Source organism: Pipistrellus hanaki (assembly GCF_964339955.1).
Source record: "Pipistrellus hanaki genome assembly, chromosome: 15".
Taxonomy (NCBI): domain Eukaryota; kingdom Metazoa; phylum Chordata; class Mammalia; order Chiroptera; family Vespertilionidae; genus Pipistrellus; species Pipistrellus hanaki.
In genome coordinates this window covers 48,017,423-48,043,897 of record NC_140517.1, presented here as the reverse complement: position 1 = coordinate 48,043,897, position 26,475 = coordinate 48,017,423, and the positions used below count along the sequence as shown (strand labels likewise).

General features: G+C 42.2%; 2 protein-coding genes and 1 pseudogene across 4 annotated transcripts in view; 1 reads left to right on the top strand and 2 right to left on the bottom strand.

Moving 5' to 3' along the window:
- Nucleotides 1–965: 965 nt before the first annotated feature.
- Nucleotides 966–11,684, bottom strand: LOC311633347 (uncharacterized protein). Its single transcript, XM_084905938.1, has 3 exons — nt 11,134–11,684; nt 9,637–9,763; nt 966–3,165 (listed from the first exon to the last, which is right to left on the bottom strand). Exons 1-3 carry the CDS (start codon nt 11,278–11,280, stop codon nt 1,163–1,165), a joined length of 2,277 nt encoding a protein of 758 aa, XP_084762064.1. The 5' UTR covers nt 11,281–11,684; the 3' UTR covers nt 966–1,162.
- A 4,138-nt stretch (nt 11,685–15,822) lies between these two features.
- LOC311633352 (zinc finger protein 773-like) overlaps nt 15,823–26,475 on the bottom strand; it is a 29,434-nt gene continuing 18,781 nt past the window's right edge. Inside the window, exons 1-2 of one of the 2 annotated variants that reach the window (XM_084905945.1) lie at nt 23,696–24,949; nt 21,214–23,281 (exon numbers count right to left, since the gene is read on the bottom strand). In XM_084905945.1, the coding sequence (XP_084762071.1) occupies nt 21,234–23,281; nt 23,696–23,735 (2,088 nt within the window). In that variant the 5' untranslated portion in view covers nt 23,736–24,949 and the 3' untranslated portion in view covers nt 21,214–21,233. Of the gene's footprint in view, nt 18,028–21,213; nt 23,282–23,695; nt 24,950–26,475 lie in introns of those variants that run through there. The other variant, XM_084905946.1, reaches the window with a different exon arrangement.
- Nucleotides 18,083–19,452, top strand: LOC311633818 (beclin-2-like; annotated as a pseudogene). Its single transcript has 2 exons — nt 18,083–18,113; nt 18,257–19,452. The product of its transcript is annotated as a beclin-2-like (transcript).

Here is a 26,475-nt window from a genome sequence, read left to right as displayed (position 1 = left end):
TTAAAAATCAAGTGAATTAAAAATCTAATTAACAGAATAAACTGGTAAATATAATAGATTCAGGGGCATAGAAAGGGAGAATACTGAGAGTTCTCAGGGGGGGAAAGAAGTGTGGGGAATGCTGCAAGAGACTGGACAAAAATTGTACACCTATGGATGTGGAAAGTGGGAGGTAGGTGAGGGCCAAAGGTGGGTTGGGAACCAGGTCGAGGGAAGCTATGGGGGTTAAAAAAAAGAAAAGAAAAGAAAAGGAACATTTGTAATAATCTGAAAAATAAAGATTAAAAAAAAAAAATTACAGAAGTTTTAGGAAAAACAGTTCATTATTTTGCACAAAAAGAAACCAGAAACTGGCAGTTCTCCCACAGATGAGTTAAGACATTCAATAAGTTCATCATTAACATCTAGAGAGAGTATGTCCATGAAAATAGCAATTCTTCTGCAACATTATGTTTAATGGGGCCAACACGGCCAACACTTATCAGTCCTATGAGGCAACTCATGACAGGGAAACAAGAAATAAAAAAATCTAAAAAATAAAAATAAAAAATAAAAAAATAATGGCTCAGGTATTCCTAAGTTTCTTCAACAAATTAGAAAACAGAGTTAGCTTCCCTGGGTACATGAGGATGCTGATTGATGCCGTCTGTAGGAACCTTATAGAAAGTTTGGGTGAAATACCTTCAGCAACCAAAATATGCTGTGACATAGATCTGCCTGGACATCTCTGTATGTTAGAAAGTGCAACATAATTACATAGTGTCCCAACATGAAAACAAACACAACAGCAAAAGCACTATTGGGAACTTTACATAACATAGGTGATTAAATGTTTGAGATACAATTCAGAAAAATGAGGATTCACAAATTTTCTTGTTCTATTGGAAGGTTGTAACTAAGAAATTACATTTCCTACACATCTAAGAAATTTCTCACATTTTTACTCTTATGCGGAGAGCAAATTTAGAAATTTGGTGGAGATACCTCACATTAATTGCACTCATAATGGCTTTCTCCGGTGTGAAGTCTCTGATGATATTAGAGACCATTGCTGCTTGTATTAGTTTCCACATTCATTGCATTTATAAAGCTTTTCTCCTGCACGAACTCTCTGATGTTGATGAAGGATGTTCTTAGAGGGAAAAGATTTCCCACATTCATTTCATTTATAAGGCGTTTCTTCTGTATGAAGTCTGCGATGTTTACGAAGATCGCTACTCTGGGTAAAAGACTTGCCACATTCACTGCATTGAAAAGGCTTTTCTCCAGTGTGTATTCTTTGATGATATAGGAGACTATTGTAATTTGTAAAAGATTTTCCACATTCAGTGCATTTATAAGGCTTTTCTCCAGTGTGAAGTCTCTGATGACGGTGGAAACCAGTGATACCTCTAAAAGATTTCTCACATTCACTGCATTGATAAGGCTTTTTTCCATTGTGAACATTCTGATGGTATTGGAGACCAGAGCTCCTTGAAAAACATTTTCCACATTCAGTGCATTTATAAGGCTTTTCTCCAGTGTGAACTGCCTGATGATAGTAGAGATCACTGCTATTTCTAAAAGATTTCTCACATTCACTGCATTGATAAGGCTTCTCTCCTGTGTGAACTCTCTGATGTTGACGAAGGTTGCGTTTAGAAGTAAGGCATTTTCCGCATTCACTGCATTGATAAGGCTTTTCTCCAGAGTGAACTCTGTGATGAGCATGAAGGGTATTGCTCCGATTAAAAGATTTTCCACATTCACTGCATTTATAAGGCTTCTCTCCTGTATGAATTCTCCGATGACGATGAAGTTTGCTAATATGGGAAAAAGATTTACCACATTCACTGCACTGATAAGGCTTTTCTCCAGTGTGAACTCTATGATGACATCGGAGACTACTGCTATGTGTAAAAGATTTCCCACATTCACTGCACTGATAAGGCTTTTCTCCTGTATGAACTCTTTGATGTTGACGAAGGCTGCCTTTAGAGGTAAGACATTTTCCACATTCACTGCACTGATAAGGCTTTTCTCCAGAGTGAAGTCTGTGATGAGAATGAAGGGTACTGCTGTGTTTAAAAGATTTCCCACATTCACGGCATTGATAAGGCTTCTCGCCTGTATGAACTCTCTGATGTTGATGAAGGATGTGTTTAGTGGTAAAACATTTTCCACATTCACTGCACTGATAAGGCTTTTCTCCTGTGTGAACTCTCTGATGATATAGGAGACTACTGCTATATGTAAAAGATTTCCCACATTCACTGCATTGATAAAGCTTTTCTCCTGTATGAACTCTCCGATGACGACCAAGATTACTGCTAGGGCTGTAAGCATTCCCGCAGTCAATACATTTATAAGGCTTTTCTCCAGTGTGACCTCTCTCACGACAATGAAGGTTACTGCTATCGGTTAAAGATTTCCCACAGGCTTTGTACCCATAAGGCCTTTCTCCTTTGTGCACACTGTGCTCATAATGGAGGGCACTGCTACTGGTAAAAGCTGTTCCACATTCACTGTGCTCATAAGGCCTTTCTCCAGTTTGAAAAGCTTGGTGATTACCTACGCTGTTAGTACTGCTAAAAGCTTTCCCACATTCACTGCACTGAGAAGGCCTTTCTCCACATTCAGAGCTAACAAAATACTGACTTCCAACATAGATACCTTTTTCCTGACTCAAGCTAATGTCTTCCTTACATTCTTTTCTGGTGTAATCATTTTTTCTGCTTCCAAACATCATCCCACACGTAGGAAAAGCATATGGAATGTCCCAGTTCTCAGTAACTTTTAGATGGAGATGTCCTGGCCCGGTGAGGACACCCTGCCCAACCTCCCTGCATGTGAAATAATTCTGGGACACATTGAATTCAGAGCTTTTTACAAGTGAGATCCTGTCCTCACTGCGAATGAAAGTCTTCTGTCTCATACGCTGCTGGTGAAATTTTACTATAAAGCAAAATTGTTTTGCACATGCGCCACACCTCAACAGTATCTGTCTGTGCTGTGTTCCCTGTAGATCAGTCAAGTTGAAAATGTTTCTCAAGACAAGCTCACAACTCTCACACGGGTGGCTCTTCTGGGTAGACAAGGCGACCTTGGGATTCCTTGCCTGCGACACTCTTACAGAAACCTTCTGTTCAGTCAGGGCCTCATCATTCTCAGCTCCACAGCAGCAACCTAAACAAAAGGAAATACATGTTGATGTTATGCAATAAGAACATCTTCACCACAAATGTTTATTGGTTATGTCTAGGCATGATTCCATAGAAATATTTTCAAGATAAGTGAAGTACACTCAGAGGAAATCGCTCTTAATTAAAGTATATAACCTGGTCAGTCAATGATGAAAATCTCACCAATGAAGGACAGAAGCACAGGATGGGATATAAAGAAGAGAGGAAGGCTCTACTCATTGTCCTGCACAAAGGCTATTTTGGGCACCTTACATGCTGGCTACGTGAGTCTGTGTAGAATCACTGGAAGGTGCTCAAAGACATAAAAATCAATTGTATTAAGAGTACATGAGGATCGACATCTACATAATAATTCTTGTACACTCCAAGGTGGTGCAGGCACAGTCAAATGCCCGTTTGCAGTAAAGAGAGACCTGAGAAAGAGGCAAAGGTGCAAAGTCCAGAGAGTTTAAGGTTATCCTTGGGCTGTGAATCTCAGTAGAAATGATCACTATTCAACTTGCGTAGTTAGCAAAAGTATCAATAATAACAAAAAAGCATAATTGGATAAGAACTGGGCAACAGTAAGAAAACACTGATGAATAAAACAAGTTTCTAGCCAAAACTGGATTGTCTAGTGGATAGAGGATCGGTCTGAAGACTGAAAGGTTTGATACCGGTCAAGGGCATGTACCTTGGGTTGTGGGCACATCCCCAGTAGGGGGTGTGCAGGAGGCAGCTGATCGGTGTTTCTCTTTCATCGATGTTTCTAACTTTATCCCTCTCTCTTCCTCTCTGAAAAAAATCAATAAAATATATATTTTAAAAAAACCAAAAAGCTGAGGCCAGTTTGACTCAGTGGTAGAGCATTGATCTGTGGACTGAAGGGTCTCAGGTTCGATTCTGGTCAAGGGCATGAACCTTGGTTGCAGGCACATCCCCGGTAGGGGGTGTGCAAGAGGCAGCTGTTCGATGTTTCTCTCATCGACGTTTCTAGCTCTCTATCTCTCTCCCTTCCTCTCTGTTAAAAATAAATAAAATATATTTAAAAAAACAAAAACAAAACAAGTTTGTAGTTATGAATGTAATAAAGGCCAGGCATGAAAGGTTCCCCATTCACCTTCACCAAGGCAAGCCTGCCTGTGGGTCCACTGTGCCCTTCATAAAGTCACGTTTCTTCTGTGATGCACAAATGATGCTTCTGCTTAAATCCCATTTGAGCCATTGCATGGGATAAAAAACGCAAATCTTCAAAGAAAAAAACAGTAAAGTTGGATGGCCAACACTGTGGTAGAACAACAAAGGACAAATGAGATCACAAGCAAAAGACCTACGTGAGTGACATCAGCATAATGGCAGGATTGGAAATATGAGCATCTCCCCCATCCCAGAGTAAGCAGACAGCTATCCATGAACAAAGCTTCCCACAGGGAATGGGAATAAAAGTACCATTACAGAACACAAATAAAGGAGAACTGCACCAAAAGGATGACTGGAAAGACTGGGTGAACAACCATACTTATAGATACCTACTGTCAAAAACAAGGGTCCTCCAGTAGGCTCTGTGCTTCTGCTATAATTGGCTATATTGGCTTCTTAAAAAAATACTGAAAATCATTGTGTTTAAAAACCAAAGAACGCCTTGGCCAGTGTGGCTCAGTTGGTTGGAGCATCGTCCTGTATACCAAAGGGTGTTGGATTCAATTCACAGGCAAGGCATATATCAGCATGTGGGTTCCATTTCCAGTTAGTGTGCAGAAGGCAGCTGATTGATGTTTTCCCCTCACACTGATGTTTCCCTCCTTCTCTCTCTCTTTCTCCTTTCCTCTTGCTCTTTATCTGAAATCAATAATAAATAAACAAATAAGAATGAAGTCTCAAAGTACATAAAAAGAAAACTTACCAAAATTCATGTATAAAACTCAGAAAATTTTCTAAGAGGAAATTTTATAGAGATAAATGCTTCCATTAGGAAAACAGATCTCAAAAAAACCTAATCTGCCATCTCAGTAATCTAGAAACAAAACAAAAATGTAAACCCAAAGGTTTCAAATGAATGAAACAATACACACTTGAAGAAGCATCAATAAAACAAAGATAAGATAAAAGGATACCTGAGAGGAATTTTCTAAAAAATACAAAAATTGGTAAACCTTGAACTAGACTAAAGCAAAACAAGAAAAAAACAAAAAAAAAAACAAGCCTCAAGAAAAATGAGAGGAGGATCCAAGATGGTTGCACAGGTAAACACCTAACCGCAGCCACATACAACAATTTCAATAAAGTACAACTAAAATATAAAATGGACATTGCCCAGAACTACAGGAATGTAGACTGGCTGGAAATTCTACAACAAGAAGGAAAGAGAAAACCAGAAGGAAAATCAGAGGAGCTGTGAAAGCCTAAGGTACGGAGACACGCTGCGCGCGCAGAGAAGATAGACCCAGAGAGGAGGGGGAGGCTGAGTGTCTGGCTGGCATTCCCTAGTGGGAAGGAGATAAAAGCTCCCGATTGTGCCGAACCCCAGACTCCACAGCGCTGAACCCCAGTTCTAGGTCAGTCCCTGAGGACCCAGGCTCAAACAGATGGAGCCTGAGCTGTGAGGCGGAATCCCAGGAGAGCGGCAAAAGGCAGAGCGCCCGGAGGTGCACACATTCCGTGCAGAGGACAGACTGTTGACTCTGCTGACAGATTGCCCTAGCGGGAAAGAGACAAAAGCTCCGGACTTTGCTGAGCCCCAGTTCCAACTGCTCTGAACCCCAGATCTAGGCCAGACCGTGGGGACCCAGGCTCATCAAGAGGGAGACTGAGCTGTAAGGCAAAAACTAGGGGGAGCGGCGAAAGACAGAGCCCCCGGAGGCCTGCACACTGTGCGCAGAGAAGGGACGGTTGGCTGTGCCGCAGGATTGCCCTGGCAGGAAGGAGACAAAAGGTCCAGACTGCTCTGACCCCACTTCCAACTGAACTGAACTTAACCCCAGTTCTGGGCTCATTGGGGGAAAGACTAGACTGTTTGGTAGCAGGCGAAACTCGAGGGCACCTCACTCTCAGAGGTGCTTGCAGTGAGTACCAAAGGACCCTGAGAAACACTGAGACTCAGGAGCTGCATAGGGCATGGCTGACGTGGCTGAAAGAAGCCAAGGCTGTAGGCTCGACCCTGAAACTCTGCCCCATCCAAGCTGAACACAGAGACTTTTAAGGCTACCAACTCAGGGAAGCTGCAAAAATGCCAAGATAAGGAAATATATCACAAACGAAAGAAATGGAGGAAAAAAGCAACTGGATACAGAGTTCAAAACCACGCTTATAAGGTTTTTCAAGAATTTCCTAGAAAAGGTCGATAAGACCTATGAGGATATGAAAAGGGATCAATTAGAAAAAATAAGGAATCAACAAGAAATGATAGGGATCAACAAGAAATGATAAGAGATCAATAAGAAATAAAGAATACATTGTCTGAAATAAAAAATATTATACAGAGTCCTAAAAACAGAATGGAAGATCGCAAGAATCAAGTCAAAGATTTGGAACATAAAGAGCCAGAAGACACTCCTCCACAGAAGCTAGAAGGCAAGAGAATCCAGAAAATTGAAGATAATGTAAGAAACCTCTGGGACAACTTCAAGTGAACCAACATCAGAATTATGGGGGTCCCAGAAGATGAGAGAGAGAGCAAGATATCGAAAACATACTGAAAGAAATAGTGACAGAAAACTTCCCCCACCTGGGGAAAGAATTCTACTTACAAGTCCAGGAAGCGCACAGAACTCCAAACCAAAAGAATCCAAAGAGGACCACACCAAGACAAATCATAATTAAAATTCCAAGAGCAAAAGACAAAGAGAGAATATTAAAAGCAGCAAGAGCAAAGAAGGTAGTTACCTATAAAGGAGCACCTATACGATTGTCAGCTGATTTCTCAACAGAAACCATGCAGGCCGGACGGGAATGGCAAGAAATATTCAAGGTGATGAATAGTAAGAACCTACAGCCAAAGATAATCTACCCAGCAAAGCTATCACTCAGAATCGAAGGCCAGATAAGGAGCTTCACCAATAAAAAAAAGCTAAAGTAATTCATCAACACCAAACCAGAATTATATGAATTGCTTAAGGGGGTTCTTTCAGAAGAGAAAGTAAATAAAGATAAAAACTATGAACAACAAATATGTAACTATCAACAAGTGAATCTAAAAACCAAAAAAATTTTAAAAATCTGATGAATATTGACTGTTGAATATAATAGAATCAGAGGTATGGAAGGGGAGTAAACTGACGATCCTAGGGGAAAAGGGGAGAGAGGGTGTGGGAAGAGACTGAACATAAACTGTGCACCTATGGATCAGGAAAATGAGGGGTGGGGAAAGGGCAGAGGGTGGGGTGGGAACCTGGTGGAGCGGAGGAATGGAGGGGGGGAAAAAGAGGAACATTTATAATAATATGAACAATAGCCAAAAACAGTTTGGCTCGGTGGATAGAGTGTCAGTCTGCGGACTGAAAGGTCCCAGGTTCGATTCCGGTCAAGGGCATGTACATTGGTTGCGGGCACATCCCCGTAGGGGGTGTGCAGGAGGCAGCTGTTCGATGTTTCTCTCTCATCGACGTTTCTAGCTCTCTATCTCTCTGCCTTCCTCTCTGTGGAAAATAAATAAAATATACTAAAAAAAAAAAAAAAAAAAATAATATGAACAATAAAGATTTATTAAATAAAAATTTAAAAAATTATAAAAAAGGAAAATGAAAGTTAAGAGAAACTGGTTAAGATCCTATTTGAGTTTCTGAAATACATAAACAAATGCAGAGCCCTGGCCAGGTAGCTCAGTTGTTGAGTATGTGCTCCCGATGCACCAAGGTTGTGATTCAATCCTCCATCAGGACACATGTAGGGGACACCCAATGATTGCATAGATGGTAAAACAGCAGATCAATGTTTACTATTGATCTGTCTACCTTCCTGTCTCTAAAATCAATACAGAAAGGCTGCCCAGTGCAGGTCGGTGATTGAGCATTGGCCCATAACCCAAGACAGTGGTCAGCAAACTCATTAATCAATAGAGCCAAATATAATCAGTACAACAATTGAAATTTCTATTCAGAGCCCAATATTTTAAACTTGAACTATATAGGTGCATTGTTTTTTCTTTGTGTGTGTGGTTTTTTTTATGTACATTGTTATTAATTTAATTAGGGTACTCCTAAGTTCGCCTTTGCTAAAAACTCAAGGGGCCAAACAGCCGCATGTGGCTTGCAAGCTACGGTTTGCTGACCACTGACCTATGACATTACAATTCCATTCCTTGTCAGGGCATTTGTACAATATGTGGGCCCACTCTCCAGTGGGGGGCATGCAGGCGGCAGCTAATCAATGACTCTCATCTCATTGTTCATGTTTCTATCTCTCTTTCCTTCTCTTCCTTTCTGAAATTAATAAAAATATATACTGAAATTAAATAATTTAAAGAATAAATAAATAGCCTGGCCCGAGTCACTGAGTGCTAAGAGTGCCAGCATGCACACTGGAAGGTCACGGGTTTGATATCCAATAAAGGAAAATTACATGGATTTCAGGTCTGACACCCACTCTTAGTGGGGACAGAGGACACATGTGGGAGGCAACAAATTGTTCTCTTCTCTCTCTTCTCTCTCTCTCTCTCTCTCTCTCTGGGGCAGAGGACACATGTGGGAGGCAAATAAATTGTTCTCTCTCTCTCTCTCACTCTCTTTGTTTCTGTCTCTGTCTCTCTCCCCCTTAAAAAAACAATCTATGGAAAAAATATTCTCACTCTTCCGGTGAAGATAAAAGGAGAAGAATGAAATTCAGAAAAGTTACGGGAGAGGAGATCCAAGATGGCAGTGTAGGCAAAAGACTGTACTCGCTGCCTCCCACAAGCACATCAAAATTACAGCTTAAGCCAAAACGGGTTTGGCTCAGTGGATAGAGCGTCGACCTGCAGACTGAAAGATCCCAGGTTCCATTCCGGTCAAGGACATGTACCTTGGTTGGGGACACATCCCCAGTAGGAGGGATGGGAGACAGCTGATCAATGTTTCTCTCTGATAGATGGTTCTAACTCTCTATCCCTCTCCCTTCCTCTCTGTAAAAAAATAAAATATATATATATTTTTTAAAAAGTACAGCAGGGATGCCAAAGCTCAGTGGCCTTGTGGATTGAGGAGTCCCGGGTTCGATTCCTGTTTGGGGGTGTGCAGGAGGCAGCTGATCTATATTTCTCTCTCATCAATGTTTCTCTCCCTTTCTCTCTGTAAAAAAATCAATAAAATATACTAAAAGAAAAAAAAAGTATAGAAGGGCAGTGCAATCAAACCAACCCTGCCTATCACAGCAAAAACCTAGAAAACTGGACAAATCAAGCAATGTGTACAGTCCACAGGTGAGGACAAAGCACCCCTAGAAGTGAGGGGGCATAAAAAATACAAAGATAAGACCCAGGAACAAGACAGACTGAGGGCCTTACCCAGGGAAGATACAAGTTCAAAGTTCTCCAGCATCACATTCAGGTACAGATGCCTCTGACCCTCATCAAGGAGGCTCCATTCCTCCCTGGAGAAGTACAGGGCAATGTCCTCAAAGGTCACACCAACCTGTCAGAAAGGAGACAATTAAAACCATAGTAGAGCCGGGACGGTTTGGCTTAGTGGATAGAGCATCGGCCTGCGGACTGAAAGGTCCCGGGTTCGATTCCGGTCAAGGGCATGTACCTTGGTTGCGGGCACATCCCCAGTGGGGGGTGTGCAAGAGGCAGCTGGTCAATGTTTCTCTCTCATCAACGTTTCTGACTCTCTGTCCCTCTCAATTCCTCTCTGTGTAAAATCAATAAAATATATTTGAAAAAATAAAAAAAAAAAAACCATAGAAATTTTGAGAACAGGCAATCCTACCCCCTACACATCCTCCTCACCCTCAACCTCCTCCAGGGCTGCCAGTTTAGTGTGGACACCAGGTCCTAATGCCTGTGTTGGTGCTTTCTTAAAGCAGCCGCTGTGACTGCCCTCAGCACAACACATGGGTTGGGAAGAGGGACAGCAGAAAAACACCATCTAAGCTCTGGGCCATGCCTGCAGGGCCCCAGCCTTCCTGCCGAGCAATCCCACTGCATTTTCCCAGATCATGCCTCCAAGACAAAGCCAAGGATTTATGCTTCATCCTGTAGTCCTCATAGACGCCCTGGCTGGTTTGTCTCAGGGGACAGAGTTTTGAACTTTGGACTGAAGGATCCTGGGTTGTATTCTAATCAAGGACATATGCCCCGGTTGCAGACTCCACACACAGTACTGGGCTTCCAGAGGACGTCTACAGATGATTCTCTCTCATCAATGATGTTTCTCTATTTCTCTCTGGCCCTCTCCCTTCTGCTCTGAAATCTATAAAATATATATATACATATATATATACATACATATTTTTTAAAGTCCCAATAACCATCAGCTTTACAGTACCATCAGTTCACACTCCCTCCAGATGTGCACACCACTATGTAATGTCTCACCTCATCACAACTTCGGACCCCAGGTTCGGACCCCTGTGCTCCACAGCACAGGGTCTCTCAGAGCTCACCCAGAGGCATATGGCATCCAGAGAGTGCTTGAGAGGTTCCAGAAGGATCTGTAGCACAACCCGGTACCAGGGTTTAATATAATTATATTAAATATAGCACAGCCCGGGGAGAGCAGGGCCTTCGGCGCTGAAATCCTCCCTGCCCGTCTCTGACCTTGGATTCAATCCTCCCCACCCACCTCCGCAGGGGAATTTCAGACACAAGTCACCCCTGGACACTCTGCCCCGCACTTCCTGTGTCCTCAGAAGCCACCACGCTCCTCTCTCCGCTCCGTCTTCCTCGGGGTCCTTGACGGGGACGGAGCTGCAGGAGGGACAGGCGCGCTGACCCCGGGCTGCTGGGCGGAGGGTGCGGAGGCGGCGAGGGCAGGGGTGGCGGGATGGGGCGCGGACTCACCTCAGCGGAGCCCCTGAGCGAGGCCATGGCTGGGCCGCTGTGCGCGGATCTGGGCGGAGAGCGGAGCGGCCCGGAAGCAGCAGGGGCGCAGGGAAGGGTCTCTGCTCCCTCACGAACGCGGGAAGCCGGGGCCTCAGCGAATTCCATTCACACGTGCGCGCTGAGTGGCGAGAACCAGCCTCTGCCACCGCCCGCGGGAGCCTTCCACCTGAGGACCAATAGCCGCCCAGAGCGCACCGGAAGTCCCGCCCCTGAACGCGGGTGACGCAAGAGAAAGGCCTTTTCTGACCCTTCATTGGCTGAGCGGGCGGCATTCCTCACAAGGCCTTCTGGGTAATGTGGGTCCTGCGTCCAAGATGGTGACGGAAGGATTCTCCATATCAATCCAAGGGAAACATTGCCATCTGCTGGTCAGGGCACTGGGAAATGACCTTCCTCATGATGGAGACATCTTGAAAAGGGCTAAAAAAGAGTTGTTACTTTTCCTGGTAAAGGGACTGGAGTCCTTTATTTATTTATTTATTAATATATTTTATTGATTTTTTTACAGAAAGGAAGGGAGAGAGAGAGAGAGAGAGCTAGAAAGGTGGATGAGAGAGAAACATTGACCAGCCGCCTCCTGCACACCCCCCACAGGGGATGCGCCCGCAACCAAGGTACATGCCCCTGACTGGAATCAAACCTGGAACCTTTCAACAGCAGACCAATGCTCTACCACTGAGCCAAACTGGTTTCGGTGGGACTGGAGTCCATTTTATGGAAACACATTATCTGTGAGACCAATGCAACTCATCATAACATAGACTGTATATTATACAGGTAGATTGTGGGGAAGGTATTTGAAATAAAGACCTAACATATTGTTGCAGGCGACCTGCGAATGACGACCACCATTCAGCCAAATTGGAATTTAGGAAGCCTTTATTACGAACTCGAGTCCGGGCTCACGTCTCAACTGACACAGCAGCAAGCAACAAGAGCCCCGACCCACTCTAAGCATGCTACCTTTATCCCCGTCTTAGGGATGCCTGGCAGATTATGATTGGCCAAAAGTTTTAACAAAGAAACTTCAGTTATAAGTTATAGAAAAATTCCACGAGTACAGTAACATTTAAAGTTTATACAACACCTGGGGTGGGGGTTTATTTTCAGCTTAAGCAGTCTCTGTTTCACCTGGTTTGGTCTGTTTTTCCTGCCTTGTGGCTACTGAAAACAGGATGTGCCTGCCTGGCTAAAGCATATCATGCTACATTCTTTGTTGTAGGTCTGGTTGCTCGTTCTTTCCCTGGCCTGGAGCCCTGCCTCAACAGGGTCTTACTGGCCACAACAATATAAACTTTATTTTTTATAATTATTTTATTGTTTTACAGAGAGGAAGAGGGAAAGAGAGAAACATCGATGAGAGAGAAACATGGATCAGCTGCCTCCTGCACACACCCCCACTGAGGATGTATCCCCAACCAAGGTACATGCCCTTGACCAGAATCTTCCTGGGACCCGTCAGTCAGAAAGCTGATGCTCTATCTACTGAGCCAAACCAGTTAGGGCTAATATAAACTTCACATCGAATTCTGTTGTTTAATTTTTACTCAAACATCAATAAATATAAATACACTTTTGAAACACTGGGAGACTTGAATTCTGGGAATGTAACTGGTGTTTTTATTAAGTGAAGATGCCACCCTAATTATCATGGTGAAAGTTAATTCATCCCTTAGGGACATAATAAAGATGTCAGCAGAGTTGATGTTTCAGGCATTCTCAATGAGATAATATTGCCGAAATATTTACAAATTATACTTAGAATAAGTGAAATACATATTTATACTGAAAGATGACCTATGTATCTATAGCTCCAAAACTTTAAAACCACATGAAATATTATAAACAACAAATAATGATAGGTGTGCATAGGTGCAGTGAATCTTTAAAGTTCATAACTCTGTAAGAACCTTGTACTACTTAAAATTTAGGACCAAATCTGCCTGGTGTGGCTTATTGTAGAGAAGCAACGTATGAAAGAGATTAGGGTTTGATTTCTGTTTTGGGTACAGAAGCCTGAGGTGTGGGTTTGAACCACACTCTGTGTGTGTGTTGGGGGGGAGACTATGCAGGACGCTGACCAATGATTCTGTCTCATCAATTATGTTTCTATTACTCTCTCCCTTCTTCTCTGAAATCAATAAAAATCTACTTTTTAAAATTCAGAGCAAAAACCGCACAGTGAAGTATACATCCAATTGGAACATGTCATAAAGCTTTAAAATGAAGTAATGTAGCAGAGGAGTTCGAAAAAATAAAAAACAGGCTAGGGCTGGAAATAATTTCTAAATGAAAGTAACCTTCAGGACACTAAGACTGGCAGAATGATAGCAGAGGTGGTCAGACACTCTCAGCAAAGTTCTGACACAAGCCCCTCCCTGGTCTGGCTCAGTGGATAGAGCATCAGCCTGGGGACTGAAGTATCTTGGGTTTGATTTGATACCAAGGACACATGCCTGCGTTTTGCACTACATCCCCAGCAGGGGGAAGACTGTGCACGGGCCATGCATGATTCTCTCCCATCATTGATATCTCTCACTTCCTCCTTTAAATCAATTAAAAACAATACATTAAAAAATTTTAAAGTCAATAGAAAAAAATATCCTCAGGCGAGTATTAATAAAAACAAACTAAAAGAACTACAAAACTTCTGACTTGGGAACCCTGTGCAGGGCACTCTTGTCCATAAAACATCTTCATGATAAAATCAAATCTCCTTCTCATCTCCTTTCAATCTGGGCTTTAACATTCTCACATCCAATGCTAGTCATTCCTGTGTGATGCTCATTTCATATCCCGAACAGCCCCATCACCCAATGATTCACTATCACATAGAATATTTTCTTTTTCAATGATCTCCTTCTTCTTACATAAAGCCTTTGAACAAGCCTTGTAGGGAACACATGGTTTTATGCACTACTGTGTAACACAGACAAGTTCACCCTCAGAAGTAGATGGGATCCTTAGTAAATGATGGGAAAAGCTATGAAACATCATGCTGTGGCTTTCCTCCCACAGTTCTACATTTTTCTGGTAACACCATATTATATTTTCTCAACTATTTTCCCTCAAGTTATCATGAATAAGGAGGAAAAAGATGTCATGGTAGCAATGTTTCAGCATAGCCATATCTAATGTTAATTCTCTCACCTCTTGGGAATCAGTGTTTTTAATTATGGCCTATTGATACCCACCTGTTGTCAGCTTCATAGAGCCTTTTTGTCTTCTAGGTATGTAAATACTGTTCATTGTATAACTCCATTAGGCCTTCCTATAGTTCGTTCTAGCAATATTCTCTTCCATTAATAATGTTTATTCTGAATGCAGACATTAGAACTGCATTAAAAGATGAAATAATTATTTCCAAGCAAGGTTGTGAGACCCTAGGATCCAAAATCATTTTCTCAGATGCAGATTCCCACGTTCCAAACCTTGAATGGTGCCAGCATTGTAGGCATCTATACAACAAATAGTTTGGCTCAAATATGTAGAAAATAAAAGTAAGTCCTTCGGCTGAAACCGGTTTGGATCAGTCGATAGAGCATCGGCCCTCGGACTGAAAGGTCCCGGGTTCAATTCCAGTCAAGGGCATGTACCTTGGTTGTGGGCACATCCCCCAGTAGGGGGTTTGCAAGAGGCAGCTGATCGATAATTCTCTCTCATCGATGTTTTTTTTGTTGTTGTTGTTGTTTTTAAATATATTTTATTGATTTTTCACAGAGAGGAAGAGAGAGGGATAGAGAGTTAGAAACGTCGATGAGAGAGAATCATCGACCAGCCGCCTCCCGCACACCCCCCACTGGAGATGTGCCCACAACCAAGGTACATGCCCTTGACCGGAATCGAACCCGGGATCCTTCAGTCCGCAGGCCAACGCTCTATCCACTGAGCCAAACCGGTGCCGGCGGCTCTCTCATCGATGTTTTTACCTCTCTATCCCTCTCTCTTCCTCTCTGTAAAAAATCAATAAAATATATTTAAAATAAAATTCTCTTAAAATATTTATTTTAAAAATAATATTATTCCAATACAAAAACACACACAAAAATTTCCTAAAGCTAAAAGGGCTCAAAATGAGTGAAATTTCAACATCCACCTTTGTTGTTCTACTGTCCTTTTGTTAAAGAAAACTGCCAAAATTCACAGCACATTAGGCAGAATATATAACAAGATATTTTAAGAAAGACACAGACTCACCTTCTGAGAAAAGGCTCACTATCAATTCTTAGAAAAAAATACAATGAAACAACAGAGGTAGAATGACAAAATTATAGAACGTTTAAATAAATAATTGCCAAAACCGGTTTGGCTCAGTGGATAGAGCATCGGCCTGCAGACTGAAAGTCCCAGGTTTGATTCCAGTCAAGGGCATGTACCTTGGTTGTGGGCGCATCCCCAGTGGGGAGTGTGCGAGAGGAAGCTGGTCAATGTTTCTCTCTCATGGATGTTTCTAACTCTCTGTAAAAAAAAAAGAATAATTGACAAAACAAAATATTTGCTAGAATGCATGGAATATAAAAACATCACACATTGGTGAAAAGATACAATCAGTTTATTTGTATTTTTAAAGAATAGTTTGATTTTTAATTTTTTTTTTATATAAATATATTTTATTGATTTTTGTACAGAGAGGAAGGGAGAGAGATAGTTAGAAACATCAATGAGAAAGAGTCATCGATCAGCTGCCTCTTGCACACCCCCCACTGGGGATATGCCCGCAACCAAGGCACATGCCCTTGACCGGAACCGAACCCGGGGCCCTTCAGTCCCCAAGCCGACACTCTATCCACTGAGCCAAACCGGTCCCGGCTGATTTTTAAATTTAAAAAAAAATATATATATATATTTTATTGTTTTTTTACAGAGAGGAAGAGAGAGGAATAGAGAGCTAGAAACATCGATCAGAGAGAATCATCGATCAGCTACATCTTGCACACCCCCACTGGGGATGCGCCCACAACCAAGGTACATGCCCTTGACTGGAATCGAACCTGGGACTTTCAGTCTGCAGGCCAATGCTCTATCCACTGAGCCAAACTGATCTCAGCTAGTTTACTGATTTTTAAAATATATATTTATTGACCTCAGGAAGAAAAGGAGAGACAAAGATTGATAGACAATGATGTGATAGAATCATTGTTTGGCTGCCTTCTGCATACCCTACACCGAGATTTGAGCCAGCAAATCAAGAATGTGCCCTGACTGGGAATCTAACCATGACCTCCTGGTTCATAGGTCAAAGCTCAATGACTGAGAAATGCCAGACAGACAATTTTATTAATTTGGAGAGAAATAAAAAGGAAGAGGGAAACATGATGTGAGAGTACATCAACCAGCCGCCTCCTGCACACCCAATTCTGGGAGCTAACACATAACCTAGACACAATCCCAGCAATCCAACTGGTAACCCTACTGTGCATGGGATTACACCCAAACACGTGAGCCACAACATCCATGATGGTATATTGAGTTTAGAGCACAAAGTGCTAACCTTTGTAAATTTAAACAAGTACACAATGATCTAGATTATGCAATGAATTTTTGACAAAGTTAAGTGAAATTTATATCTATATAAAGAATTATGCAAAAATGGTTGAACCAACTTTATTAGAAATAACAAAATATTCATAAAAATGGGCAAACTGTTGATGATATATTCAAGGTAAGTATATTTGTCAAAAAAATGTTACTAATATATCTTTACTAAATATCAGTCTTTATGAAACATAAAGAAAAAAAATAAAATGGGATGTAAAGCAATGGTCAATAGGAAAGCTGTGAAGAACAAGGCAGATTAAAAATGGTCACAAAGCCGAAACCGGTTTGGCTCAGTGGATAAAGCGTCGGTCTGCGGACTGAAAGGTCCCAGGTTCGATTCCAGTCAAGGGCATGTACCTTGGTTTCGGGCACATCCCTGGTGTGGGGTGTGCAGGAGGCAGCTAGTAGATGTCTCTCTCTCATCGATGTTTCTAGCTCTCTAGCTCTCTCCTCTCCCTTCCTCTCTGTAAAAAAATCAATAAAACATATTAAAAAAAAATGGTCATGAAACAAGTTCACAGTGACCAATAAGGTGTTATAATGATGGTTTCAGTTTCATGCACACGTCAAGATTCATGAAATACTAAACACACATACTTTATTCATCATAGCTTTTAAAAATGGTTGCAGATAAAAAAGTGTGTATGTTCAACTCTATTGGAAAAATAGGTTTGTCAAATCTATATTCAATCCACCTTCCTATTCCCTCTGGGCAAGAGTCTTGCCTCAGTAACAGAAAATATAACAATGAAGAATTTTCGCCCAAACAAACAGGAATACTGGCTGGATCACAGAAGCCACATCCCTGGATTAAAGACACCGATCGTTCTGAGGTGAACATCTAAGAGGGTACAGAAATCCACGAAACCTCTTGCTTAAATTCAATGACAGTGACTGTATCAAGAGATGGTAAACATGCCTGGAGATCCTCAGGTCTGTGTACACACCGCTCCTGTTGACTTTTCCTCAGAAACAGTCCTGGATGCACGTTTAGTTGAGGAACAGCCCATCTAATGGGCTACAGTCTTTGCCAAAATCCATTAGGCCAATGTTTCTGCGTTGAAAGGGTTTCCCCTAACTGCCATGGCCTTTTATCCAGTCACCATCACCCACAGAATTAAAGGCATTAGGGCACAAGGCCCTCTATAAAACGTGAGCAAGAGATTCCCTGAAATGTACTGGCATCCACTGAAAACAAGACAAGTATTCATGCTGCAAGAAGACATACTTGAGGTTGTCACAGCAACACTCTTTGGAGTGATCTGTGTCTCACAGCATCCATCTTCACATGAGGCCTAGAATCCACAGTGTTTTCTAGGAAAATACAGGCAGCAATGTAAATTAGGCAAAAACTGCTAAGGTAATTTCTATGCCATACTTTTCCCTCAAGGGCAAAGAATGTTTGAGGCCCCATAAAAGGTTTTTACTTTGGGGAACTTGAGAGTCAACCGTGAAAGTCAAGGCCTCAACCACGGCCTCCATCCACTTCATCTGCCATTTCTGCCGCAGGCCCCTGAAGCTGACCTCGGGAATTGATCTGCAGCTTTGAACTTCCCATCAGCTCAGGGGGACGTGGGAGACACTCCAGAAGAAGGCTCTGCTTCCAGGGTGGAGACAGACCTTGAAGAGCTGCAGGGTAGTGCCTCTGGCTGGACCATCCCTGTTGATGGCGAGATGTCCGGGGATAGGTCCCAGCAACTTCACTCTGCTCGGGAAGCTGGCCTCTGGGAGGACTCTCAGTAACACCCAGAGGGCCATGACGGGCCATTGTGACAACCTGAGGACTCTCAGTAACACCCAGAGGGCCATGACGGGCCATTGTGACAACCTATCTGGTGAAGAGCTAGACCACCCCGTGTGAGGACTGTACTGACAGTTTCTTGGAGAAGCTGGACAGTTAGCTTAGGATCTCAGAGTCAGACCTACAAATGCTGTTTGGAGACCAGGGATGGATTAGGTGAGGACCCAAGGGAGACACTGGAACAGGAGCTGAAGGTGGTGGAGCTGGAGGAAGTGAGGCTGGTCCAAGAGGTGGAGGAGATGGAGAAGAACCAAGACAGGGTAGCTGTGGCCCTGGAGGCAGCTCAGGCAGAGATGAAGATGCTGGAGCAGGAGGGAAGGCAGTACCACAGTGACCCCAGTGAATTGCAGTGGCAACAACTGGAACAGCTTATCTGGCTGAAAAAAAACCAATGCTTTCAAGGCCGTGTTTGAGATCTGCTATTATGGCCCCCTTGCCATCATCAATACCTTCAGGTTGGGTTGTGTCCCCACTGTTCTCGAGAGCTGGAGGGAGATCAGCACAGCCTGGGTGCACAGAGCTTTGCTGCTCATGGCCTTGTCTAACACAGTGGGTCTGCAGTTTCAGAGGTAGCAGCTCATCCCCGAGGAGACCACTCCTACCTGAAGTCATTGACAGAGGACCCCGGACGCTGCCCTTGTTCTGCACTGGGGGGTGGGGGGAGAGAACTCTCTCTTGGGCAAGTCTGACCAGGCCATGGTGGCCTTCCCCGACTGCAGGCAGCAGTTCAATGAGGCCAAGAAGGAGAGCCAGCTCTCTGCATGCCTTGCATGATCCACGTGGAGCAGGGCCTGATGTAGGACCCAGAATCTGGTGAATTCTACTCTATCAGTACCCACCTGAACAGGGAGGTACAGTGGACAAAGGCACTCAAGCTCATGTTTACAAATTTTAAGTGGAGGCTGGACTGGGTCTCCTTAAGGTATGGTCCCAAATAGCTGCATCTGAACATTATGCTAAGAGAAAGAACACACTATAGAAACAGACCCATAAAGAACAGGCAGACATCTCTGATGGGGTTGGGTGAGAGGGGTTGAGCAAAAAGAGAGGACACAATGCCTCGATACGCGTAGATGGTCAGTAGTGAGCACGTAGATGTCTATTTGTCTCCTTCTGAAATGGTGCTATCTGCCGCAGCCTGTGCCTTCATGGTTGAGCATGAAGCAAGTTACAGTTGGAGGAGGTATATCCATATCAACAACTTGTCTTCTGGCAACGTTTCCGAACTTGTACGAACTACCTGGTGATCCTTTGAAGAAATATATGCATAAGGATCACGGGAAGAAAGATGCAGAAGGAGCTCTTGTTAGCTGGGGGCCCCCGAAGACCCTCAATAGTGAAGAGTTCAGGAATCAACACAATTGTAAAAACTGCACTTGTGCCTTTTTACTACATTGTTCGTCGACCTCAACAAAATCCCATGTCCCAAATTACGAAATGGTTCAATGCCCTTCACGCAACATTATTCCCAGGGGCACAAGCGCCAACAATAGACTTGGACCAGGTTTTGGACTTCCATGAGGCTGCTGCTTGAGCCAGGCAAGAGATTCAACTTCAAATGTATTGGCATTCCTTGGAAACAAGAAAAAAATTCATGCTGCTCCCAGGCACAGGTGAGGTTGTCACGGCCACACACTCACTGCAGTGATCTCTGTGTCTCGAAGCATCCATCTTCACATGAGGACTACAGAGTCCACAGTGTTTCCCAGTAAAGTACAGGAAGCAATGTAAATTGGACAAAAACTGCTGAGCTAATTTCTGCACCAGAAAGTTCCCTCAAAGGCAAAAAATATTTGATACCTATAAATGTTTTGCACCTCATAGTGCTTGGAGAGCCCAGATCTGCTTAAAAACTGCTCCACACAGGAAATAGAACACCTAAGATTAAAGACTTAGACATGACACTGGCATTTTTTGCATTGGTGACTTACACGTTCAAAGATTCATCACTGGCATTTTAGGGAAGGCATGTCCCTAAAACTGGCTACCTTTCTGCAATCCTTTATTTCTGGGCCAACAGGGCTACATGCCAACTCACGAGAGTGAAAAGAATGAAGACCTCCTAAGCGATCAGGTATTCCTAATTTTCTTCAACAAATCAGACAACAGAGCTTCCCAGTGCACATGAGTATGGTGATTGATGCCAACTGTGGGGAACTTATGGGTGGTACAGATGAAATATCTTCAGCAACAGTTGCAGTGACAGATCTGTCAAGACATCTTGGTATTTAAGATGAAATAGCCCTAGTTGGTTTTACTCAATGGATAAAACTACGGTTTTCAGATAGAAGGGTCCCGGGTCGGCTTTCAATCAAGCGCAAATGCCCAGGTTGTGGGCATGATACCATGTAGGGTAAGTTTAAGAGGCAGCCAATAAATGATACTCTCTCTTTCATTGATGTTTCTATCTTTGTCTCTCCCTATCTGAAATCAATAAAAAAATATATTTTTTAAGTGTAAAATAGATACATACACTTCCAGAATAAAAAAACAAAAACAAATACACTTATGGGAACTTTCAATAAAGTTTGTGTTTAAATATATGTGATTCAACTCAGATTAATGAGATTTCACAAGTTTTTCCATATTGTTAAGACCTAACTAAAAAAGTACATTTTCTACACATGTAATAAATTTTTCATGTGGGAATTCATCTGTGCAAAGCAAATATAGACAATTAGCTGAAAGATTCCTCACATTAATTACACACATAAGGTCTTTATACAGAGTGAACTCTATGATGATTATGAAGGCCACCCCTACTGGAAAAAGATTTACCACATTCCCTACACTTATAAGGCTTTTCTCCAGTGTGAACTCTCTGATGTTCACGGAGTCCATTTCTACGGGTAAAAGATTTCCTACATTCAATGCATTCATAAGGCTTTTCTCCAGTGTGAACTCTCTGGTGATCATGCAGACTATCTGACCTGGTGAAAGACTTCCCACATTCACTGCATTTATAAGGCCTTTCTCCAGAGTGAATTCTCTGATTACAATTGGGGTGAGTGCTAGTAATTAAAGATTTCCCACATTCACTGCACTGATAAGGCCTTTCTCCAGTATGAACTCTCTGATGACAATGAAGTTGAGTGCTAGTGATAAAAGATTTCCCACATTCCCTACAATGATAAGGCCTTTCTCCAGTGTGAGAACGTTGATGATTACGGAGTGTACTGCTACTGGTAAAAGATTTCCCACATTCACTGCACTGATAAGGCCTTTCTCCAGTGTGAACTCTCTGATGACAACGAAGGTCAGTACTTGTAATAAAAGATTTCCCACATTCACTGCAATGATAAGGCCTTTCTCCAGTGTGCACTCTCTGATGACGACAAAGTTTAGTGCTACTAGTAAAAGCTTTCTCACATTCACTGCATTTATAAGGCTTTTCTCCAGAGTGAACCCTCTGATGACAATGAAGATTACTGCTATCAGTAAAAGATTTCCCACATTCATTGCACTTGTAAGGTCTTTCTCCAGTATGAAATCTCTGATGACGACAAAAGTCAGTACTATTGGTAAAAGCTTTCCCACATTCACTGCATTTATAAGGCTTTTCTCCAGTGTGAACTCTCTGATGACAACGAAGGTTACTGCTAGTGGTAAAAGATTTCCCACATTCACTGCACTGGTAACGGCTTTCTCCAGTATGAATTCTTTTATGACAACAAAAGGCAGTGCTAGTGGTAAAAGATTTTCCACACTCACTGCACTCATAAGGCCTTTCTCCAGTGTGAAGTCTCTGATGACGACAAAGATTTTGCATTCTGGTAAAAGCTTTACCACATTCACTACATTTATAAGGTTTTTCTCCTGTGTGAACTCTCTGATGACAATGAAGGTTACTGCTAGTGATAAAAGATTTTCCACATTCACTGCACTCATAAGGCCGTTCTCCAGTGTGAAGTCTTTGATGATGACAAAGGCTTTGCATTGTGGTAAAAGCTTTCCTACACTCACTGCATTGATAAGGCTTTTCTCCATTGTGAACCCTCTGATGACAACGAAGGTTACTGCTAGTGGTAAAAGATTTCCCACATTCAGTGCATTTATAAGGCTTTTCTACAGTGTTAACTGTCTGATGATAATGAAGATGATTGCTACTAATAAAAGATTTCACAAACTTACTGCACTCATAAGACCTTTCTCCTGTGTGAAGTCTCTGATAATGAAAGCTAGAACACTTGGTAAAATATTTTCCATATTCACAGCAAACAAAACGCCCACTTCCAGCATGGACACCCTTGTCTTTGATAAACGTGTCGTTGCAACCAATGTCTTCTTCATATTCTTTTCTGATGTAATAATCTTTTCTCCTTTGAGATGTCACCCCACACTTCAAAATATCATTTGGCCTTTCCTTGGTCTGCGTAGTCTCTTGGTGGACATGTCCTGACCCAGTAAGGGTGCCCTGCCCAAGCTTCCCCCAGGTAAAATGATTCTGGGACACGTTGAAATTGCAGCTGTTTGTAAGTGAGATCCTGTCTATTTCTCTAATGAAAGGCTTCTTTCTCACATGGTGCTGATGAAATTTTTCTCTGAAAAAGAACTGTTTTGCACAGATCCCACTCGCCAACAGTATCTGTGCATGTTGTGTTCCCTGCAGCTCAATCAATTGGAAAATGTTTCCCAGAACTAGTCCACAACTCTCATTGTGGCTCTTCTGGGAAGACAAGGCTAGCTTGGGATTCTTTGTCTGTGACACTCTTACAGAAACATTCTGTTCAGTTGGTGCCTCCACATTCTCTGCTTCACAGCAGCAACCTGAACAATAAGAAAGGCTGGTGAGGTACATGGTGACCTTATGAAAACAGAATATCTTCACCACAAACATTTATCTGTCATGACTAGATATGATTCCAAAGAATGATTTTCAAGACAAGTAATGTTGACTCTGAGGAAATGTGTTTTATACAGTACTAGAGGCCCAGTACACGAATTCGTGTAGCAGTGGATCCCTTGGCCTGGACTGGAGGATCGGGTCAAAACCAGCTCTATGACATCCCCAAAGGGGTCATACATTTCGAGAGGGCACAAGCCAGGTGGGCCAGGTGCATGATTGGGGCTGGGGAGAGATGCAGGAGATTGGCCAGCAGAGAATGAACCGTGAAAGGGCTTCAGGGCGTGTCCGTCTCATTCAGTCCCGATCAGATGGACATCAGCAGCAAACTAACTTACCAGTCAGAGTATCTGCCTCCTGGTGGTCAGTGCATGCCATAGCAACTGGTCAACTGGTCGACTGTCTTCCCCGGGTGGTCAGTGCATATCATAGCGAGGTGTTGAGCGGCCTTAGCATATCATTAGCATATTATGCTTTGATCGGTTGAATGGTCAACTAGTCAACTAGACAGTTAGCATATTATGCTTTTATTTTATAGGATTTGGCCCCAAAGGTCAGTCAATGGTGAAAATCTCAGTAAGGGAGGGACAGAAGTATAGGATGGGACACAAAAAAGAGAGGAAGGGTCTGTACATTGTTCCTCCCCAAATGGCTTTCTTTCGGGTCTTTCATGCTGGAGTCTTGAGTCTGTGTAGAATAATTTGAATGTGTTCAAACCCATTAAAATCAATTGTATTAGAGCACATAATGTTCAACATCAGTATAATAACACACGTACACTCTAAGGCTCTGCAGGCATGGACCAATGTTGGAGTACAGTAAAGAGAGACCTATGTAAGAGATAGAGTTGGAAAGTCTAGAGAAGTTAAGGTTATCTGTGGGCTGGGAATCCAATTAGAAATGATCACTGTTAGAACTAAGTAGTTTTCAAAGTACCAACAACAAGCAAGGAGAAGAATTGGGTGAAGAATGGGCAGTGATAATAAAACACTATTGAACAAAATGAGTTCATAGTTATGACATTAACAGGGTCAAAACCTCCCCAACAGCCCTTCACCAAGGCAAGGCTGCATGTGAGTCCACTGTGTTGTACACTAAGTCATCTTTCTTCTGTGATACACAAATTATTCTTCCCATCTAAAACACAGGTGAGTCAGCATGGGAATTCAGCTGATATAAATCCAAAAGGAAAAACTAAAGAGATATATGGCCAGCACTTTGGTAGAATAACAAAGCATAGAAGACATACAGGAAAAAAACCTATGTGAGTGACATCACCAAGATGGCAGAATGAGAAATACAGGAATGCTTTCCACTCCCAGTACAAGTACACAGCCAGACATGAACAAAAACCACTACAAGGAGAATTAAACCCTGGCTGGTTCAATGGTTGGAGTGATGGCCTGCATAACAAAGGGTCGATGGTCCAATTCCTCGTCAAAGTGATAAATCTGGGTTGTGATAAGCTGCCGACACCATCAGGACACATAACTCAAGGCAACCAGTCAATGTGTCTCTTTTCCATCCATGTTTTTCTGTCTGTCTCCCTTACTACCTTCTAATTCCTCTGAAAAGCAATAGTGAATAATATATACAAATAAGGAATTTTTAAAAAATATATATTTTATTGATTTTTTACAAAGAGGAAGGGAGAGAGATAGAAAGCTAGAAACACTGATGAGAGTCATTGATCAGCTGCCTTCTACATAACCCCCCACCAGGGACATGCCCGCAACCAAGGCACATGCCCTTGACCGAAATCGAACCCGGGACCCTTCAGTCTGCAGGCCATCACTCTATCCACTGAATTGAGCCAAATCAGTTTAAGCAATTTTTTTTTTAAAAAAGTGAAATTAGCCCTGACTGGTTTGGCTTAGTGGATAGAGCGTCAGCCTGTGGACTCTGGGGACTGAGGGGTCCCAGGTTGGATCCTGGTCAAGGGCATGTACCTTGGTTGCGGGCGCATCCCCAGTACGGGGTGTGCAGGAGGCAGCTGATCGATATTTCTCTCTCATCGATGTTTCTAACTCTCTACCCCTCTCTCTTCCGCTCTGTATACAAATCAATATAATATATATTTTTTAAAAAGTGAAATTAAGACAGAAAGGAACTAAGTGGAGCAAAAAAAAGGCCAATGGAACAATGGGTTATCAAATACACTTATAGATAGCTAGGGTCAAATCCAAGTATCAGAATTTTCTCTATCAACCATTGCACTTACACAAACATTAACTTTGTGGCCTGCTCTATGAAAAACATTGGAAATTTGTGTTTTTAGGAATTACAGGAGACCCTGCAATATCTATGTATTCCCCAAATCTACCATACCTACACAATCAGAGGACCCCATAAAGGTTGTCAGCATGAATTCCAAAAGAAATACCTTTGGCAACAACTTCACCCAGCAATGCAATAAAAATCAATAATGTCCTCAACTGTGGAAAAGATAGTAAAACCACCAGTTGTCATAAAAAAAAAAAAAAAAAAAAAAAAAAAAATTGCTGCCAAATCCACTGTGGACCTATATAATCTTTGTTATTCTGACCTCAGCTAATGGGGCTTTGAAGAAACTAGGCTACTGGTACTTTTTCAAACCTGAAATACCCCACCCAGTCAACAACCTTTGATTCCATATGGCAATCAATGTATTTCTTGAGCTAGAAATGGTCCTAGAGTTGAAAGGAGTAACTGCTTCATCAAATGAGTAGACATCAACACCGGACTAAAAACAAGGATAACATCAAGACAACACAACAATTTTTTACTAATCAATATCAAATAATTGGAGATCTACATACAGCCTGATAAAGAATCCTTTAAAAATATTTGGGAGCTATAAAAGAACACAAAAAGAATGAACATAATGAAGACATCAACACAGAACAAAAGGAGAATATCAGATAAACAGAAGTCATAAAAAAAGAATGAAACAGGAAAATGTTGGAGTTGACCAATCCAATAAAAAATGCAATAAACAGCATCAAAAGCAGACATAAAGAATATGTGATGTCCACAATAGGTCACTTGAAGTCATCCAAATGGAGATAAAAAGAAGAAAAATAAATTTAAAGAATACAGCAAGTTGAATTAAGATTACACCATCAAGATAATCTATATT